General features: G+C 33.1%; 1 protein-coding gene across 1 annotated transcript; it reads right to left on the bottom strand.

Moving 5' to 3' along the window:
* Positions 1-4,546: 4,546 nt before the first annotated feature.
* On the bottom strand, positions 4,547-10,743 carry LOC142612506 (uncharacterized). Its single transcript, XM_075784591.1, has 8 exons — positions 10,206-10,743; positions 9,833-9,982; positions 9,363-9,476; positions 7,309-7,404; positions 6,815-6,880; positions 6,173-6,473; positions 5,840-6,140; positions 4,547-5,335 (listed from the first exon to the last, which is right to left on the bottom strand). The coding sequence occupies exons 1-8, from the start codon at positions 10,711-10,713 to the stop codon at positions 4,724-4,726; spliced, it is 2,148 nt and encodes a 715-aa protein (XP_075640706.1). The 5' UTR covers positions 10,714-10,743; the 3' UTR covers positions 4,547-4,723.
* Positions 10,744-15,880: the final 5,137 nt, after the last annotated feature.

Here is a 15,880-nt window from a genome sequence, read left to right as displayed (position 1 = left end):
TACTGTTTTTCAATCGACTAGAACCTTGCCTTGAAAAAGAGAAAGACTAAAGAGGTAACATTAACAACTTAAATGAGAAAGCATTCACGGGATCATCAATTGTGCATAGTGCATACTTTAAGGAAACGATAGAAATGGGAGATATGAACATGCATTTCAATAACTGTAGAAATGCCAATGTTGTTACTTTTTGTACATCAGTTTCCAAAAAAAAAAGTATAGTGTCCAACAAGGACAACCCTGCCAGACCAGAATAACCAAATGTAGCGAATAGAAGGTCTGAGCATCCGTGTCCGACACCAAATATGAGAGAACCAGTTAAACCCCATCATAGAAAACCTCAGGATATACTACTGAGAATCATGACCTCAGTTTGATGAAAATTTTCACTTCTCCGAGGATGGTTACAGTCGTAACCTAATATTCAGGAGGTGTTTGGATACCGTTTAATTTGCTGAAGTTGAAAACTTATTACTGAAAGAACTGTAGATAAATATAAAAGTTAGTTAAAATAGTACAGTGGGGCCATGAATAGTACCAAAATTATTGAATTGCTTCAACGGGAATAAACCATGGCTAGGGTGGTCTCTTTGTCGGCAAAAAATTATTGAATACTTAGAGAGTACCATAAATGCGTACCCTATTCTTACATGAATTATGGGGCTCACCATAAATTTAATTAGTAGGATCCATAATAATGTGAAAAAGAGGAATATGCATTTATGGTATTTTGAGAGTACTCAATAATTATCCCTCTGGCATCTTTTGAACAAGAACTCAGCCTTTTCTTTTGTCTATACCTTAAAAAAAAGAAAAAAAGAAAAAAAAGGAGGAACTAGAAGTCTAGAACCTTGCCTTAAAAAAAAAAAAGAGGGGAGGGGGGACAAAAAGAAAAAAAGAAAAAAAAAGAAGAAATATGTTAGCTTAAATGGGAACACGCGCCATGCTAATGGTGCAATAATTACTTTAAGAAAAGAATAGGCTAATTAATGATTTATACCTTTACTCCAAAAAATAATAATAAGAATAATAAGAATAAATCGATGACTTGTACAAATATTCCTTAGTCACCCTTTCCTAAAAGCATTCATTCTTGGCGGTAGATTTAGGATTTTACTTTATGAGAATAAACTCTTTATACACAAGTCAGTCCACTTCGGTCCTAATTGATCCACTCCAGTTCATTTTGTCTATTTTGGTCATATTCGGTTCATTTTGTTCACTTTAGTTCTATTCTGTCCATTCAGTCTTATTCAGTCCATTTGGTCCTATTCAGTTCACTTTGGTTCTATTCGATCCACTTTGGTCCTATTCGGTTCATTCTGTCTTATTCAGTCCTCTTTGGTCTTATTCGATCCACTTTAGTCCTGTTCGTTCCACTTCAGTCATATTCGATCCATTCTATCCATTTTGGTCCACTTTGATTTTATTCGGTCTTATTTTGTCCACTTACATTCTATTCAGTCCAATTTGGTCTTATTCGGTCCAATTTAGTCCAATTTGATCCATTTAGGTTTTATTTGGTCCTATACAGTCTTATCCCGTCCAATTTGGTTCTATTCAGTCCAATTGGTTCTATTCCGATAATTTTGGTCTTATTCAGTCCTCTTCGATCCATTTTATCCACTTCCGTCATATTCGGTCCATTCGGTCTACTTTGGTTCTATTCGGTCATATTCGGTCCACTTTGGATTTATTTGGTCCACTTTAGTTCTAGACCGTCCAATTCGTCTTATTCAGTCCAATTTATTCCTGTTCGGTCCACTTATGCTTTATTCGGTCCTATTTAGCCTTTTCCAATTCAATTTAGTCCTATTCAGTCCAACTTTGTCCTATTCTGTCCTAATCAGTCATATTTAGTCCATTTTGGTCCTATTCAGTCACTTTGGTTCTATTCGGTCCATTTAGGTTTATTCAGTTTTCTTTGGTCTTATTCAATCCTCTTTGGTCCATTCTATCCACTTTAGCCCAATCTATTCAGTTTAGTCCTATTTGGTCCATTCGATTTTATTTGGTCCATTTGGTTTTATTCGGTCACTTTAGTTCTATTCAATCCACTTTGGTCTTATTTTGTTAATGTCAGTCTTATTTTGTCCATGTCGGTCTTATTTATTCCATTCAATCCACTTCGGCCCATTATTTCCACTTTGATCCTATTCACTCCATTCAATCTTATTCGGTCCATTCAGTCCTATTCGGTCTTATTTTGTCCACTTCAGTCTTATTCGGTCCATTTGATCCACTTCGATCCATTTTGATCAACTTCGATCCAAGTAGTCTAATTCGGTCCATTATAATCCATTTCGGTCCTTTCAATACATTTGGTCCATTTTTGTGCACTTATATAATGGGAAAAGACAGGTTTCAATTTAGAGCACCTATTCTAAATCTAAATTTATCAAATATATATATATATATATATATATATATATATATATCTCAACTTGTAATATCTAAAATTTTAAGTATAACATTTATTGTTGCTACATTCCTATTGAGCCACATTAACGTAATTTTTCGGTCCCGCTAAATTTAAGTGAAAGTCTTTCCAAACATGAAGGCTAGGAATATACAACAATTCAATTGTAATTGTTAGGATAATTACTCTTTTTTTTTTTTTAACATCATTACTTTTAAATGAATTGCATGAGGTTGATTATACCTTCAAGTAAAATAAAGAAATAAATTAATATATATATATATATATATATATATGTTTGTGTGTGTAATTTTTATTTTACCATCCGTACAATGAATGGGAGAATGACTAGTTCTTCATAAGTAGCACAATTTATTTATAGTCCTATGCCTAACTAGCTCAGGTAGATTACTCAAAAAGATGTGAGCATTGGAATTACATGTAAAATTAAAGCATCAACACACACACACGCGCGCGCGCGCACACACACACATATATATATATAGACAATGACTAATTTAACAAATTTAAATGAAAATGACCAACCCTACAAAATTTTTATTTCCTATAAATTAACTATATAGAAAGTTGAACTCACATCATTCAAATTCATAATAATAAAAAATAATGTGTTAAATTACAAATTTCACCCATAAAGTTTGAGAGTGTTTGGATTTTACACTAAAGTTTCAAAATTTGGATTTTACCCCCTGAAGTTTGGGGATATTTATATTTTATACCCTAATGTTTCATAATTTGGATTTTAACCCCTAAATTTTAAGGGTGTTTGGGTTTTACTTCCTAAATTTTGGAGGTGTTTGGATTTTACCCCCTAAAGTTTCAGAATTTGAGGGTGTAAATTCCAAACACCCCAAAACTTTAGGAGATGATAAAATCCAAAATTTTCAATTTTATGGTGTAAAATCTAAACACTCCCAAATTTTATGGAACAGAATCCAAATTTTAAAACTTCAACGTGTGATATCAAAATACTCTCAAACTTTAGAGGTGTAATTTGTAATTTACCCAAAATAAAATATTCAAACAAATTGAACTCCCAACGAGTAATTATAGTCCAACAAATTAATTTAGAAGGAAGATAATATTCAATTCACACAAATAATTGTTTTACTTTTTTTTAAATAGAACACACAGTACAAGTCCAGCATCAATATTAGTGGAAAAAGTATATCAATCAATAACCTGAGCCATCAAATCCTTGAAGATTGGAATGTAAATACTAGTTAATTATCTTCCAAAAGCCAGTGATGAATATTCATCATGTATTTACGTTGTGGCACCTTCTTCAAGGTAGCCCACGCCAAATGAAAGTAGAGCAGAAACACTCCCATAGAAAACAATGTTACTGGTAGGTGGGCCACTATATACGAGGTGGATGACACAATTTTTAGTTGATCCCTAAAGATGAAGAAATGTACATCTACCAAAACTTTATAAGTAGGTAAGCCTGTAATTAGTAATTAGTTGTTAGGATAAAATACAACCATAACCGTCTACCAAAACTTTTTTTCTTTTTTAAGTGGGTTCTAGTTAAGTCAATTAATAAAGTCTCTAATAGTTGAATAAGAGATTTAAGGTTCAATCCTTACTTATACCAAAAATCTGATTGGCATTTTAGTCTAATGATAAAAAGCGCAATTATCAGAAGGAAACACCATAAGTTGAAACTCTATAATGATAAAAAATTTAAAAATCCAATTTGCTATTGAAGCACAAACTACACTTAACACACGGTTGAAAATCAGTTACTTCTCAAGAAATTTTCTTAATTAGTTGTTGAAAGTTAGGAAATTCAAAGAGCTTTTATACCACTTGTAGATTAAATACCTTATTTTTTGTAGAGGTATTGCAAAAACGTTTTACCACTTGGATTTATGTGGATAACTTGGTTTGGCTACAAATGAGTATGTAATTAAAGAAATAATTGAGATATCTATCATTCCATTACGAACCATGCTAATTGAGGATTTCAAATTGTGAAAATGTACGTTATTTTCTGGAAATCATGTTAGTAGGTGAGGTTTCTTGTGTCAGAGAGAGGATGAGATTCAACATTGAAGAACTCTATATTCAATAATTATTTTCACAGTCCAAGCCGTTCTTTAAAGTCAAAATTCCAAGCCCAAACAAAAGACATACACAAGCAGATATTTTGCTTGACATAGAACTCGTAAGACAAGCAGCTTAATTATTTCAAACATGAAGTAAACCAAGAAACTCGATGGATGGAGAAAAAGTAAAATATTAAAACATAAAGCAGCTGAATGTAGCAGCGGAAACACCCTAGAGAGACACCATCGTGTGGCTCGGTCGAGGTACCTTCTTAAAATGAGCCCTTACAAGATCAAAGTAGAGCGGGAATTGTGAAATGGCATAAAATGTAATGGGCAGGCACGTCACCACATACACTGGAAGTGCCCTGTCTTTAAGTTTATCCTTGAGCACAAAGAAATGTCCAGCACAGAAAGATATTAACATTGCGGCAATAGATACGAACAATGAAGTTAAGCCGAGCAAAAGTTTCCGTGGTAAGTCTTCCCGGAAATCTTTTTCTTGGTACCGACAAGTGAGAATGGAGAGGAACAAGAACAAGGCAGTGACGGAGAAGCATAGGGCAACAAGTGAGGTTACAGCAAAGATGTCGAATGCTGGATGACTTTCGAGGATTGGCGTGCCACTATTCTCCTTGACACCACCTGGGACAGTGGTTGACGTTGCAAAGGCAACAGTGGCAATGAGTGCAGCCACAACTGAGCAGGATTCAGAGGTTTTGTTTAGCCATTCACCTCCCTCTTTGACAAGATGCTTGTGATTTTCAGTGAAAATATCTGCAGGGGTCTTATTGTCGTTGTTGGTTTGGCAAAGTAAGTATTTTGGCACAGTGCTCTTGACAAGCTGCATTTAAAAATAATACATATACGTAACACGTGCAGTTTTGAGTGTGTCTTTAAATAATTTGAGTAGAAATTATACTTTTAATGATGAAAAAGGTAAAAGAGACAAGTCTCTCAAGTCAAGGGATATAACTCTATATTATGAAATAAAAAAAAAAATTTATAGCATTTAACACTTTTTTTTTTCTAATAAAATATATCAGTGGTGAGTTTTGTCATAGTGATTAGGTTGCTCCAATTACAATAAAGGTCATATTAGTAGTTATAAAAAATATTGTACCCATAACATTACTCAAATTTTCAATTCCAATAAAAAAAAAATGAAAATAAGATCTTCACAATTTAAGAGAAATAAATTTCAAGTAAAATCGAGAATCATTTCAAGGCTTATATTTTATTTCAATAACAATGAATAAAGTTACGGGATATTGGATATACTTTTAAATCTATAATATTTAGTTCGATTTCATATAGGGATGATCCTTACATAGTTTTGAGTTCATACCTCGTACCACTTGATCTCCGATTGCATTTGCAATGCAGCCCCAGGAATTAGCCAAGACTGATGCTCTTCTAGCTTAGCTGCAAGATGCAATACGTTGTTGTTGTCATTATCCCATGCTTGAAACATGCTATTCGTCCGTAAAAATTTGCCCGTAATTTGCTCTTGGACAATAGTTGATATATTTGAGGTTGTCTGTTCTCCACTGCCACCAGTATTATATTTTTTTCTTCGCTTGTGGCATGTATAGCCATTGGAAAAGTTTTTAGTATTTCCTTGACCATTTCCATGATACCATTTTTTGCTGCAGTCAATAAGAGTGACTCATATTTTAACTTTAGGGGTAGACTGCTCCCCTTCTCATCATCAGGATTTTCTTTAGAAATCTTGGTAATCTTAGTATCAGATTCATCAGACTGATCAGTTTTACATGGTGACTCATTTTTTAACTCTGGTTGTGGATTGCTGCCCTTCTCACCATCAAAAACACTGACAAAATCTGATTGATCAGTTTTATGTGGTATTAGAACAGGGTTCCTCCCGTGTTCGAAGTACTGTTCTACTTTTATAGATTCGACAACAAATTTCAAGATTGCAGCGGAAAATAAGTGCTTCTCTTTTATCTTCTTTATTTCCTCTAATCCTCGCAATCATAAAATTGAATATATGTTATATATGAACAAAAAAATATTTTAATGTGCATACAGTAACATGAACATATTTACCGTGCTCACCTCACGTGTACATATCTTATCTGAAACATTAATATTAAACTGGATTACACTTTTGATTCTTAACATTTGGATTTATTTTCATTGTGGTCTCCTAAGTTTGAGAATTTTCATTTTGGTTCACAAATTTTAAACTTAAGGCACAAAAGAATTAAAAAAAAAAAAAAAAAAAAACCCAATTTAAGAATCAAAAGTGTAATTTAATATCTTAATAAGAAAAGGCTAAAATGCTAATAAGAAGGTGTACCAAATCCAAGACTGCCCGATTTTGCTCTGACACTATTTCGATCTTCACTTTCGGTTTGGGATATTCCTTTACAAAATAAACGGTTCATTATAATATGCAAACAATAAGGTAAATTAGCAAATTTAGTTTTGAGTTGGGCTTGATCAATAACATTAGGGTAACTGGTATTTGTAAGATTAAGCATTAACATATGGAAACAATTTATTTTGGAGAGGAAAATAGAAGGGAATAAAAAAGAAATTTTAAAATATTTATTTCATTATTTTGTTTGAGAGTTTAATAGTAACTCGCAAGCAAGTTACTTTCTATTCTATTCTAGTATTTTTTTTTTTTTTTTTCAAACATTCCGAAAAGGGTGATAAACATTTTATCTTTTTATTTTTTTTATTTTTCTATTGTATCCGTTTTATTCCCTTATAAAGTCCCAACTCCCAAGTGTAGTGAAGTCTTAAACTCAATCGATGTATGATTCTGTAACAATTAGAATTCCTCACCTTCTTGACTTGATTTGGGAGTGACATAAATCGATCCTTTGGGATTCTCTTCATCAGCTTTCTTGCCTTTATTATATAGTCTTCCTCCGGTAAACACTAGAAAAGGAAAGTAGCTTCGTCGCAAACTTAGGCACACAGCAATCAAAATAAAAAAAGAAAAAAGAAATATTTGCTTTACATTGTTTTTAGTGTATATGCTAAAGTTTTAATCATGATATATATATATATATATATATATATATATATGCATGTGTGATGTAGCAGTCATAATCGCTTATTATTACAAGAGAAAATATTTTCTTATATACAATTTACATCCACAGTGAAAGTTCGGATTTGTGATAAAATACAAGAACTTGTTTAAACTCCAAATTAAAAATTATGGCTCGGTTGATTTTACTCTAACTTATCTAAATGCGGAAACAATAGTAAATGCAAGCGAACAAACAATAAAATTACTCTAAACCATATTCAACAAATCACAGTAGTAAAAATGAAAGTTAAAAGAGTAGGGAAGAGAGATGCAAACACAAGATAACACGCCGATGTGTTATCGAAGAGGAAACCAAAGAACTCGGCAAAAAACCTCTCCACCGTCCTCCAAGCGGTAAATTGATCCACTAAACAATAAGTTGGGATACACAAATAGCAAAAGACCCTCCAAGCCTAGTTTACCCAATGCACCTAAGCCCTCCAAGCTTCTACTCTAATAAGGCTTCTTGGAATCATGTCTTGTCTAGTTTTTGGATCTCGCAATGCGCCCAATTGCATCCGCTAAAGTTTGGCTTCTTCCAATACTTCCCAGTAGTACCAAAAACTCACTAGATACTCAGTATGAGTGTGGTAAGTGTTTGGGCTATTAACCTCTCAAAAATATAGAAATAGAGAGATAGGAGTATAGCAAAACCACAATGGATGGTGTGTAGAATTGTGGATATGACAATCTCACACTCTCAAGGATTGAGGCTAGAGTTTTCTCATCTAAAAAGTTCTCTACTCAATATGTGGGTAATTATGATATATATAGCGTGCATGAGGATGTAGTGGAGCAGATAGGACAAAATAGCAAAACAGACTGTTTTACGGGTATCTCGCGGGAATGCCTTATACGCGAGACACTCGCGAAAACCGGCTGTCATCATCTGTCATGACTCTCCGCATTCCAATTATGTGCAAGGCACATGCATCACTTCGTGGGATGCTTAGTTGCGAGATACCCGCGAGAAATCTTCTGTCTTCACACTCTCTTTCTCTATCACACAACCTTTACAATAAAATCCCACATAAAATATAGGATATAAAAAATTAAACAAAATTACAATCAAATTTGGCACGAAATTAAAGCCAACACAAAACAGTTGTAAATCACAACTTTACACACAGTTTAAAAGGTGAAAAGATAATGCCCACATTTAAAATATGAAGTGAAAAGGTGAATGTGAAACTCCTACTTCAATTCAAAAGCCTAATGCTTAAGAAGTTATATTTTTCTTTCTCACGTAATTAGCGGGTGGCTTTTGATCTTATTTAAAGGTAAGTTTTTGTTGGGCTTTGTAGACCCTAGTTATGTTTGATTTGGTTGACGACTTGACCTGACTTGAATAATGTTGCATGGTTTTTTTAGATTAGGGTTTGTTGTTGTTGTTGTGCGTGAGAGAGAAAAAGATTGTAGCAGCACTTTGTATTTTTTTTCTAATAATAGTGAAATTCTTGTAACTCCATGAACGTAAATACAGTTTTATGCGTGTGATTAATTTTTTTTAGCGTGTGTTTTCTCTATTTTTTATTTCTCACAGGTTTAGGAATTCGGGGAAATTTCTTACAACTTCAAATTTCAAAAAGGTTCAAATCAAGTGATTACTGTTAGACGTTATAAGGAGATCGCAACTACCTGAATCTACTAAACCCAGAATTGTAAAAGGTCGTATATTCCCCTGATGCATATATGTAGGTCTAAACAATCTTTTGTTGCCATGAGATTTCGTGTTCTGTAATTTGGTTTTGCAATGCCTTCGTAATAAGTTATTCTTAATGTCAGGATTCATTTCACTTACCAGCTCGAACCATATTGTACAGAAACTGAATGAAGTTGATGCATGTTTGGTAGTTCTTCGGAAATTTGTTTAGTAATGTTGTATCGATTTCCTTGGGCACATCAGTCGTTGTACCTTCCAAAACAATAACAGAGAATAATGACATGTAATATTGTATGACAGATATTATTATTCAAAGGTATCCTTTGAAGAAAAGAGATATGTACGTGCATGTATTAACAATGGAAAAAAGTATGACAATGCAAAGAAATTATTAAGTGTATTACTTGCACCTAATAATTTCTTGAGCAAAGCCAATAGCTTTGTAACCTAATCAGTACCTTTTAGTATTTTTAACGTGGACATTCGGAATTCAAATTACTCCTCTCTTTATTGTAAGTTTGTAACTATTGAATTATCCAAATATTAATAATAGCAATAATCCCTCTAATATTGCTATGTTTAACTTGAATTCAGTACATAACACTTACAATAATAAATGATGCTGTTCCACCATCCAAGATAGCAACCACTTCTGAAGGCGGAAGGCTTTTTTGCTAAGAGATCGAGACGCCCTATTCCTTCCTCGTCCACACTATTAGCAAGTTCTTCGTGCAGTCGAAGTATCTTATATGCCAAATCTGCCAATGACAGTAGTTAGCAATGTAGGGTAATGTCTAAAATTTTGTTACAAGTAAACATGATTATTCATGGTGTTAAATGTTACATGTAGCAACTATGGGTAAGATAATCTGACATCAAATTGATGGAGAGAGAATTAAACATTATAAAGTAACACAATCTATTCCGGTGCATTTGATATATAGGTGAACTTAAAAACTTTCAACATATTAAAATGCTCACCCCAACACTCCCTCTTGATTGCACACTGTAGAATAGTCTCACCACTATTTTTTCTATAGTAGGAGTCGTTTAGCTTGCAGCGACAGATGGAGTGGAGTTGAAGGAAGATCTCTCTTTCACCATGAAGCGCGGCCAAGAAGAGAGGGGTCTCACCATCCTCGTTGCGTGCTATCCCCAATGATGGATCAGCTTTAGCAATGCAGATGCACATGTTCAAAGTTCCCATTGATGCAGCAATATGCAAAGGGGTATTCTTTTTTTTGTTTTTTAATTTTAAAACCTCCTTATTCTTGTCACAAATTATTTTTACAAGTTTCTCAACAATAAGGTCTTGGCCGTAGGAGATAGCAAAGTGCAATGCCGTGTCCCCTGACTGGTTGATCCGGACCGAGTAAGCCGATTCAAAATATTTTTCATATATCGTAATAACTTCTTCCCAGTTACCTGGCATGATATTTTTGTATAAAAGTTCTACCAAGTCGTCATGACGTGGATTACTAGTAGACATCTTGGAGGAAAAAATTCTATTTCACGGAAATTAAAGAGATCGATGGTTGTGGAGCTTACATACTGGAAATGTTTATCGAGTTTTATACTATCAAGAGAGGCCTATGATGTTGCCACAAGGAAAAAAAAGTGAGAGAGAAGAAAAAAAGAAAAGTGACTAATTATTCCATGCTGAGAAGTTGGTGCCATATGTTTAAAGACGTTTCAAGAGTGTCTACTAAGTAATACTGAGGACTGACACAAATAGGTTTTAAAAGCTAATTGACACATACATTTATTCTTCCAGTTTCTAGGTTTTCGTTCAAACAACATTGTTTTCTTTTAGTGCTAAAAAATATCGCTTATTCAAGAAGCAAAAAAAAATCCAGATTAATATAAGAAGCAAAAAGAAAATCAACATTAAAACAATTACGTGCACAATATGTTATGCGCATGCATAAGGCAGCCAGTTCGAAAACTAAGAGAATGCATGTAATAGTTTTACTAAAAATCCAAACAACCTTTATCAAAACGTGTAATAAACCATCTATTTAGCATGAAGTCGAACTTGGTCCACTGCACAAAATACTCGAATCCGATCGCATTAGCAGTAAAACATTAAATAATGCCTTCCATATAATAATAATGATAATAATAATAATAATAATAAAAATTGATATTCCAATTTTTTAAAATCTTTGAACAGAGAATTTCGGCCCCCCCTAAGCTTGAATCCTGGCTTCGTCCCTGATGCTAACAGTGCATAGTTTAAGGGGGGAAAAAAAAACTAATTAATATAGAGGTTTGTCCTCCAATGTGATACTCTTAAGACTGAATTATTTCACATTAGCAGTAAAACTTTGAATAATGCATTTCACGGCCAAAATGGGCAAGTGCCCTTTTCATGCAAAAAATCCAGCATTATGCTTTATTTCTCAAACTAATTAGGAAAATGCTCTTCTTTCAAAACTCGATTTTTCCAAAATCGAGTTAAACCCTATAGCGACGTTTTAAAGAGCCTATAGCGGCATTTTGTAACTCGAGCTTCATGAAATTGAGTTATAGGCAAAAAACAAAAAAAAAACTTGCATGGAACTCGAGTTCATGGAGCTCGAGTTACAAAACGCTGCTATAGGTCCTGAAAACGTCACTATAAACTCCTTAAAATGTTGCTATATGGCTCTAGAAAATTTTTTTTTTGAACTTGATTTTGAGAAAATTGAGTTTCAAAAGAGGGACATTTCCCTAATTAGTTTGAAAAATGGGGCATTTGCCCATTTTCACATGCATTTCACGATATTCTCATGGTTATTATTTTAAATTTAATTTGTTCCAAATTGAATATGATTATATCGAGATATAATTGATATTGAAATAGCCTTATTATTATTATTGTTATTTTAAATTTTCTTTTAAGGATTTTTTAATTTCTATAAACTTTATCTATTCCAACTTCTAAATCCTATATATTGTACTCTCGAAGGCCAAAGTTTCATAATAGCACAGTTTATCGAAATATATATCAAACTACTACTATTTTGAAAATATATAGAAATATACCACTTTTTAGGTATTTGAGTTTGGGGAACTTGGGTTTTTCATGGTATTCAAGTTCCATAAACTAGAATTCGATGGAAAAATTTTGAAATTTTTTTATGGTACTCAAGTTTCATAAAAAATTTTCCGGCAATTTTGAAAGCAATTTTCTCAAAGAACTCGAGTTTATGGAACTCGAGTTTCACAAACTCGAATTTCAAAAAGGTGATAGATTTCTACATATTTCCAAAAAAGTGGTAGATTAATATATATTTCGGTAAATAGTGAAACTTGAGTTTCAAAAAGGTGGTAAATCTCAACATATTTCCAAAATAGTGGTTGATTGATATATATATTTCGGTAAACGGTAGTATTTGGCCATTTTGGCTTACTCTCAAATATATAAATAGAATGCATGTAATACCATACGCAGATTGTGAGAGTGACACTTTCATTCAACCTATTGTTAATGGTGTCACGTCATAGTTCAGGAAGATGAAAAAAGGTAGATTGTCCAGCAAGATAAAAAGTAATTTTTATCAAATGATATTATATCACCCATGTTAAAATCTAATAAATAAGAGATATGTATACAAAAATAACTACCTATCAAGACATGTCTCTCATTTATTAGTGAAATAGTTATTTTTGTACACATGTATCTCATTTATTAGATTTTGATATAGCTAGCATGATATTATTTGATACCAAATACCTTATAAGAATAATCCAACTCGTTCAGATTTACCGAATATAATGAGGCCTAACCATCGACATCCGATTTCAAGTACCAAATCCAGGATAATCAATTAAAACCCATCATAGAAAATTGTAACCTCAAGGTACAGCATTGAAAAACACGCCCAACATGATTACATGAGAGTGGTTATATACCTGTTAACTAAGAGTTAAGTTGGTGCCACAACTTGCTCACGTGGCAAGGTATGAGTAGTAGAAGTGTGATAGTGTGTCCATTTGGGGACACCCCTCTACCACTTACAACTTTCCACATGGATGAGTTGTGGTACATGTGCTACTTTATATGGCACCGGCATAAATCGTTAACTCATATCCATTTCTACCACGATAAAAGAATGGCTGAAAACAAGAAAATATGAAAAAGTAATACATATCGACAACAGTTCTGCTTAAACAACAATTCTATATTAAGCAGTGACTCCAATATAATATAACTAACCTACTACAATTAGAATAAAGGTCTAGTTACTTCATATTATCATATTTGTTCAAATATAAACATTTGGATTTATTTCAACCAGTGTCACAATATTTAGTAACATTCTAAGTTTTTCTCTTCTTGTTAGTAGGCATCTCCCATGTGTAACGAACTGCTTCAACAGGAATAAAACGTGGTTACTGTGGTCTCTTTTTCATCTTTTAAACAAGAATTTATCTTTTTCTTTAGTCTTTACCAAAAGAGAAAAGAAAGGAACTAGAACCTTACCTTTAAATAAGAGAGGGAGGGGGGGAAAAAGAAAAGAGGGAGGGGGGAAAAAAGAAAAGAAAGATGGCTTAAATGAGAGAGCACACTGGTAATGGTGCATAGTTTAAGAAAAGAATATCTTCTCAAAAAAGAAAAAGAAAAGTATAAGCTAATTAATTAATAAGTTGTTCAGTCAAAAAAAATTAATGAGTTGTACCTTTACCAGGGAAAAGAAGAAAAGAAATAGGGAATATGTTAGCTTAAATGAGAAACCAAACAGCTAATGGTGCATAGTTTAAGCCCTCGTTTGGGACGGGAGAATGAAATAGAATGAAAATAAATGAAAAGAATAATTTTATAATATTCTTCTTTTCTCTTATCTGAGAGTTTTAATGGAGGAAATGGAAAGTCCATTTCCTTGTTTGAGAGTTTAAGTAGAAGAAAATGAAATGGATAGAAGATAACACTCATTCCTCTCTATTCCTTTAAAACTTCAAATTTTCATTTTCTCAAAATTGGGAGGAATGGAAGGGAATAAAATTAGATTTAATGAATTTTTTACTAAAACTCTCAAAATACTCTTATATATGCAACAATTTATTTTAAAATAGAGGTTTAAAAGTAATATTATCATAAAATAATTCAATTTCATTTCCTTTATGTTACTCTCAAACAAGATTATTTACATTCCATTTATTTTCATTTATTTATTTTAAAACATCCAATCAAGATTACTTCATTCCATTATTTTCCATTCATTTGCCGGAATGAGCAGTTTCACTTTCATCATCTTTTGAACAAAAATTTAGCTTTTTCTTTACGTTAAAAAAAAGGAACTAGAACCTTGCCTTGTTAATATCTAAAACAGAGAAAGAGGTTAATTAATATTCAGAAAATCTTTTTTATCTGGTTGAGCGGAGAAACATCCCACAAGTTTTCTGACTTCCTCTTCTTTGCCATTGGAGACAGCAATGTGTAATGCTGTGTCCCATGAACTTGTGAGCTTGGCCTTGTGGACCGTTTTATTTTCACTATATATTTTAACCACGTTTTCCCATTGGCCTTCATGGCCATTTTGAACAAATCTTTCTTGATTTTCTCAATTTCCGGATTCATTTGAATTTGGTCTGTGGTGGAAGTCGTTTTCGCGAACAGGAACAAGGAGGACAGGAAACGAGAGTGGAGTTAGATGAGTAGGAGATGGTGAAACTAACTGGGACTTGTGTTTTGATTTTATACTAGAGATCGACCGAGTCCTGTGCTAGTGCTACAAAGAAACAAACACAAACAGTACTTAAGGAAAGCTTCTTCCACATGCTGTTGTGTTTACTAGCATATTTGTAGCTTGTCTCGAAGTTTGTCGTTAGTATTCAAAAAAACCTTAGGTTCAATGAAAGAAAATCAACAACAGTACGTGCTATTAATTGTCCAACATTATTTTGGCTTTTGAAAAACATAGTGACAAACTATTGGGCTTTGTGAAGTCTAATTGTGTTTGATCCGGTTGACGATCCGACCTAATCCGAATAATGTTGTGTGGTTTTTAATGGAAGATTTTCTGAGGCTTAGTCCATGGAGTGGAAAGATTGTAGCCGCATTTTGTATTTTTCCCTGATAATAGTGAAATCCCTGCAACTCCGTAGGCGTAGACAAATTACCGACCTACGTAAATATTGACTCGTGTATGTGATTATTTTTTTCTTTGGGGTGTGTTTTTTCTCTATATTTTGTTCTCACAAGTTGGGAATTTCATGGTAATTTCCCTACACGTACTAATAACGAACATAGTTTGGGGGAATTTCTACCTAATAAGTTTGAGAAATATAACGTCGAATCTAACGTTGAGTTAAAAAGGAGAGACTAGATTCTCAAAAAAAGGAAAAAAAAAAAAAAAAAAAGGGAGAGACTAGACTTGTACCTCAAGCAAATTATGTTCCAAATGATGTTGATTCAACCTCATATTTTTCATCAGAATCCAAGCTTTTCCTTTTGAACAAAAATATTTCCTACCTCACTTTATAAAGAGACGTGTAGGTCTATGGGGTTATCTTCTTCTTCTTCTTCTTCTTTTTGTTTTTGTGTGCGCTTATATCAAGGTGGGAGATGGGGGTCTCTTTTACAAAATAATAAGATAGTACTATTAAACTATAATAAGATAGTACTGTTAAATTAGAAAGCTCTTGATAAAAGCGTAAGATTGTATTCTTTT

The sequence above is a fragment of the Castanea sativa genome, chromosome 10 (genome assembly GCF_040712315.1).
Source record: "Castanea sativa cultivar Marrone di Chiusa Pesio chromosome 10, ASM4071231v1".
Classification (NCBI taxonomy): domain Eukaryota; kingdom Viridiplantae; phylum Streptophyta; class Magnoliopsida; order Fagales; family Fagaceae; genus Castanea; species Castanea sativa.
The sequence above is the reverse complement of the archived record's forward strand: the minus strand, read 5'-3'. Positions and strand labels throughout refer to the sequence as shown.

Coding starts and splice junctions, on each gene's coding strand:
- LOC142612506 (XM_075784591.1), bottom strand. CDS start 10,713: ATGTCTACTAGTAATCCACGTCATGACGACTTGGTAGAACTTTTATAC. Junction 9,477..9,832: donor GAACAGCATCATTTATTATT/GTAAGTGTTATG, acceptor TTGTTTTGGAAG/GTACAACGACTGATGTGCCC. Junction 6,881..7,308: donor TCCCAAATCAAGTCAAGAAG/GTGAGGAATTCT, acceptor TATTTTGTAAAG/GAATATCCCAAACCGAAAGT.